The sequence below is a fragment of the Papaver somniferum genome, chromosome 2 (assembly GCF_003573695.1).
Source record: "Papaver somniferum cultivar HN1 chromosome 2, ASM357369v1, whole genome shotgun sequence".
NCBI classification, from domain to species: domain Eukaryota; kingdom Viridiplantae; phylum Streptophyta; class Magnoliopsida; order Ranunculales; family Papaveraceae; genus Papaver; species Papaver somniferum.
Window position 1 is genome coordinate 57,051,717 of NC_039359.1, and position 5,906 is coordinate 57,057,622.

At 36.8% G+C, this 5,906-nt stretch overlaps 1 protein-coding gene across 1 annotated transcript; it reads left to right on the plus strand.

Moving 5' to 3' along the window:
- The first annotated feature begins 3,589 nt into the window (after positions 1-3,589).
- Positions 3,590-4,855, plus strand: LOC113351104 (F-box protein At3g07870-like). Its single transcript, XM_026595160.1, has one exon. It carries the CDS (start codon positions 3,590-3,592, stop codon positions 4,853-4,855), a length of 1,266 nt encoding a protein of 421 aa, XP_026450945.1.
- The last annotated feature ends 1,051 nt before the right edge of the window (positions 4,856-5,906 follow it).

A 5,906-nucleotide genomic window follows, 5' to 3' on the forward strand; every position in this document is an offset into this window, starting at 1 on the left:
TTCTTTTTCTTGAAGAATGATTTCTTTCTCTTCATCAAGATTAAATGCTCTTTACTGTTTTGTTTTTTTTAATCTATATATTCTTCTTTACCGGTCAAAATACAAGGCTGTTTATTGTTATGATCCTAGAACCAGTGAATTTCAAAATCTTATGAATTGTAACACTGAATTATTTTTACCAACATTTTCTTATGATACTTATCTCTTGATTGAAGCACTCACATCAACAGCTGTGTGTCCTTGAAAGCTCTAGGAGAGAGGTCTAAGAAATTAGGAAAAGCCTGGGATATCAATGATGATTCAATCAGCGATTAGCATATGCGGCACTGTAGAGAACTATTGTTAGGTTAATCGCAATGTTGTTTATAGATTTGCTTGGATTTTCTTGTTTCATTACATTCCAGAAGACGGCAATGAAGTTAATTGTTCAGCTTTTGCTTATCGCGATCTGTAAATAACAAGGTAAGAATTAATACACGCTACATTTTGGTTTCTCGATTGCACATTGTTAAGTACTGTCAGTAAATCATATTGAATTACTCGTTTAGTGCAAAACCGCAATTCATCAGATGCAAAATCCAACTGTTGAAGTCAGTGCCGGCCCTGAGGCAAGGTCAACGAAGGTTGACTTCGGGGCAAAACCAAACAGGGGCAGCAAAAAAGCTTTTCTATCTGGGGGTTCTTATCTTACAAAAGAAAATGAAGGTCTGTAACGTGACAAAGGATAAAGTGGAGGACGTAATCCTAAAAGAAGAAGGGTCATACTATAAATAGGAAGTTACTTTAATGGTTTATTGGTCAATATATATCTAACATCGTTCTCTCTGGAAAACTACTTACGTCCAATTTGCTGCCCTACAACGCTCTAACAACACCGCCTCTTCACGATGAGTGAATTGAAGCTTATGAATTTCAGAATATATATTTACATACTGAATAGATCCAAAAAAAACCAATAGGTGCTTACTGTGGAGCTTCCAAAGATGGTCATACCAATGGGAATGAAGAGAGGATTATAGATTGCTTCTAAATGGGGACTTCCTCGAGTTGAGTAGATGATCAATTCAAGTTATGCTGCATACAGCTTTAACCACGTTAATGTCTTTCATTCCGTTAGTGATGCTGCTGATGCTAATTTTTGTTTGAAGTGTTTGAGAACTAAAATGGCGTTGCATATGTTCACTGCTGCAATACAATATCAAGTTCAAATATAGTGAATACTGTGACGATTTTCAATCCATTGCTATGAGGCTGTGTATTATGTGGCATGATGTGGAGCACAAGCACTTTTGAAGAAGATGAGACAGGAAGTGCTATTACAATGCTTTATAAACCATTTTTTGTTACTTGAGAAGTATATATATTCAGGTTTTCCAGCAAAAATTTGCAACTTGATGTATACATGTACGTAAAAATCTAAAATTGTTGCTTGATATGTGTAAAATACTTGTCTGGATTACTGGTAACAACATGAGGGATTTCAGGATGGGGCAACAATTTTTCCTTCGCTTTGGGGCAGCGAAATCTCAAGGCCGGGCCTGGTTGAAGTTGCTGTAATTTCCGGGTTTAGGTATCATAAATGTAATATCATCTATACTCACTATGATATAACGAACCATATAGTATCTCTTTTTTATTTTAGCACGGTTCAGTGTCAGGTAATTTCAGTCCGCCAAATCGGAAGCGGGATCTGGCAGAACTACCTCGGCTAGCTTGTTTCAAAATTGTTGCTCTATGGGAGCATGTGGGTTTCTGTTTTGGGCTTTGGAAAACTCTTAGTGCTGATTTTATGGGGTTGGTGGCTTGGATAGTATATCGCCCGTATATGCTTCAAAAAAAAAAAAAAAAAAAAAAAAAGAAAAAAAAACACGCCCGTATGTTGGCGTGCAAGCATTAAGAAATGGGCAAATATTTCAAGTCAAACTTATTATAGTACAAATGAGTAGAGTTATTTTAGAGATGATTGATTTTCATAACCATTTAAGATGCTATTGGATGCATTAATCATGTGACACAACTTGTGCATGATCAGGACAGATCACGGTACTTGAGTTGTGGTTAGGTGATTTCTTCGTGTTGGTTGAAAGTTATCATCCAACAATTTTTACATATATCCTTCGAAGAACTCTTGATTTACTTACGACATTTATTGTTTTGTTTAAGTTTAAGTTAAGTTCTAAGAGTTGCACAAACTTCATTTGTTTTTAATTTGAGTTCCTGTAGGCGTATAATTGGTGGTTCTTGTGATTCGATCTAGCATATGGCTACGACGATTTTAATTATGCATGGTAACATATGAGACAGAGATACTGGAGTAAACTAAAATTTGGTTTTCCATATTTGAGATTCAAAATAAAAAATTGGTACCGAAAGGGAGCGATGTTGATGGAGTGACATTTTTATGCCATCATGTGTTTGTACAAGTGAATGATAACCACTAGCTTAGTATAATTCTCCCATTAATTTTCCTCTCTTGGGCTTTCCTCCCTGGAAAGTTCCAGTGCATGTATTTAGCTTTCTTGAGGATTAGTTAGACAATTGCCTTCCATGACGACGGAAGGTAGGGCATGTTCAGTTGTACCCAAATATTATAGACAAGATTGTCGCTCTAACTAGAAAAGTCTGAATAGGAAGAAGAAAACTCGATTCCCAAGTTAGTTTTCTGGTTTCAGTTTTAACGGATATCATGTTTATATACATTAATTTTGGGTTTTTACTTATAATGAGCAATCTGAAAAATGAGGTTAAGTTATTTTGTAGAAGTAATTTCTTGTCTATTTTACACCTTAACAGCACTAGAAGTATGTCACTAGACCAGTAGAGCTATTTCCCTACATATAGTATTCCTTTGGCCTTCCATCCCAAGATAGCAGATTCAAACAAGATATTCCTTTGTCCAATGTGTGCGCTCGTCGTATGATCCTCTAGCTTTTTTTACGGAAATTACACGCACTTCCACATCTACTTAAGATCCGATAATGTTAGGGTTTTGAAAATCATTGACGGGATTCTTGCAGTTCAATCCCACGTCATCCAATCCCACAGATGACGTGGCTAGGACTAGGGCGTGGTTTGATTTTTCTCCATTTCATCGGCTTATTATCGGAGTTTTAGAGCATAACAGAAGAAAAAAAAAAGAACCAAAAGAAGAAAAAAACTACTGGGTAATTTGTCTCTTGTTCTTCATTCGTCGCGCTCTATCGCTCTGAGGCTTTTAGAGAGTATTCAAGTTGATTTGGTTTTGAACAGCCGATTTAAATTCAGATTAGGGATATTGACTTAAGGTTAAAGTTAGATGAGTTATACAACAATATTGAGTTTTTGAATTGACTTGCAAATTTATTTATTTTTACAGTGTATCTTCATATTTTTTTAGATATGATTTTGTAGGAAGGCAAAACTTTATGGATCTGATAAGGATGTGAATCAATGGAAAGAGAGGTGCTGGTTCAATAAACACTAAGCGGGGCACTGAAACAAAAAGGATAAAAGTTATTAGGGTTTTAAACTTGCGATTTTATTTTCTGTTTAGAAAAATGGAGGAAACCAAAAGAAAGAGAAAACAGCGTATGGTGAGTCCAACTCGATTATGAAGTTTCTGCCAAGTGAAATCATCACATCAAACATAGTTTCTCGATTACCTGTTGAGTCGGTGTTATATTGCATGCTGGTATGTAAATCATGGTGCCAATCTATTCGGAACCCTTACTTTCGCAAGATTCACCAGCGTCAACAGTTGCTGGATAGTGGCCGGAATTCCAATGATAAGGTGAGTTTTCTATTCTTAACTGCAGAACAGATAAGTAAACTTTACTATGGAAAGTATGATGAAGACAGTAGGAAAATTGGTAAGATGAAACTTAAGATTGTGAATCATCCTCTCATTAATAAAAAGTTTGTAGGTAAAAGTGCAATTGTTGGGTCTTGTAATGGTTTGGTTTGTTTCACCGTACCACATACGTACCATGTTGATGATCCTATATATATTTGTAATCCTAATCTTGGAGAAAAAATCAGTCTTCCAAGATTTACAATTACGGCGGAAAACAAGTACTTTGTTGTGAGTGGATTTGGATACAATTCTATCACTGATGAATATAAAGTTGTTAGGATCATAGGAGAACGATATTATGCCGGCCAATCTTTCTGTCACTTGGTAGACAAACCTAAGAAGAGTCAAGTTCAGGTTTATACTCTTGGTAGTGGAAGTGGGTGGAGAAACATTGGAGAGTATCCATACTCGTTGCAATGTCTTTTCAATATCTCTCGTCTTGTCCCTGTATGTTGCAGACCTTGCGGTGGTAAAAGTGAAATTCCTATTCCATCTCGGGGCATCCTCGCAAATGGTGCTCTTCATTGGTTGGACAGTGATTGGAATATTGTTGCCTTTGATTTAGAGTATGAACAGTTCAGTTTGCTCCCGTCACCGCCTTGTTATCGCCCAGGTGATGACAGAAACCTCTATATACTTCAAGTGTTGGCTGGGTGTTTGTGTGTTCTTAAGGACCAAAATGGTAAAAGCCTTGACATATGGTCATTCAAGAAGGAGACTCGTGAATGGGAAGAATTGTTCTGCATATCATGTGGTTCAGATAATTTTTTTGATGCTTATTGGCCAATATCCCTGACATCGAGTGGTAAACTTATACTACGATTTCAGTACAAGGTTCTTTACTGTTATGATCCTGATACCGGTGAACTGGAAAAGCTTATGAACTGTAACACGGAATTCTTTTTCCCAACATTACCTTATCCGTTGATTGAAGCAATACCTCACATCAACAGTTATGTGTCACTGGAAGCTCTAGGAGAGAGGTCTAAGAAAATAGTAAGAGCCATGAATATGAATGTTTGATTTACTCAGCAAATAGAAAATATTGTTGCGGGCAGGAGAAGCAAAAGGAAATCGACTACTAATTCAAGTTGTGTAATTTCCTTCGGTTCTTTCATTATGTTTTAGAGCTCTTTTTTCGAAGAGAAAATGGGCTATATAGCCAAAAATGGGTGTTTCCAGGACCAAATGGACAGGTAGAGATTTCGTCTGGGTCAAATGACCAAAAGAATCTTTTGATTGAAATGGACACAACTACCCTGCCACGTCCACCAAAACCTTAACTCGTTCTTCTTCTCTCTTCAACAAAACCACCAACGCCTTCATCTTCTTCCACCTCCGTTAATCCCATCTCCACTACCAGAAACACCAAATATCACCATCGACAGACATCAAATTTCTCCACCACCAACATCGACACCACCACCACCATCTCTACTACCAGAAAAAAACAACGCCGTCGACAACATCGTGTTTATCCATCTCTATAACCAGATCTATCAGCACCACCATCGACAATACTACAACCACCACCATCAACATCTACAACAACTACAACCAACACCACCACCACCACCTTCCTCCACCACCGCAAACATCAACATTATCGTCAACATTGATATCACCACCACCACAAAAACACCGGCAACCCTAATTAAATGGAGAGTTCTCAAATTCATTCAAACCAAAATTAGGGTTTTCTCTTCCAACCAAAATTAGAGTTCTCCATTCACTGGTAAGTTTCTCGATCCTAATTTTTTTTTCATGATTTTATTAACCGAACTCATCAATTTCACAGGAATTGATGTTAACTACCTTAATTTTCAGAAATGAATCATTTTTATGAGTGAAATTTCATTCTGTTTTTTCTTCTTGTGTAAACACGGATGAAACTGGTGTTTAGGCGTTACCTGCCTTAATTCTCCTGATTTTCCTTCCACAATGACAGTGATGATGAAATTAGCGAATTAGTTTGTTTTGAAATTGATTTCATCAATGTTTGATAGTAACATGAAAATTGGTTTCATCTGTTCTGGATTGACCTGAAATTGTTTTTATCCATGTTATACTAGGA

What these genes read in the sequence shown, in the direction of transcription:
- LOC113351104 (XM_026595160.1), top strand. Translation starts at nt 3,590, where the DNA reads ATGAAGTTTCTGCCAAGTGAAATCATCACATCAAACATAGTTTCTCGA.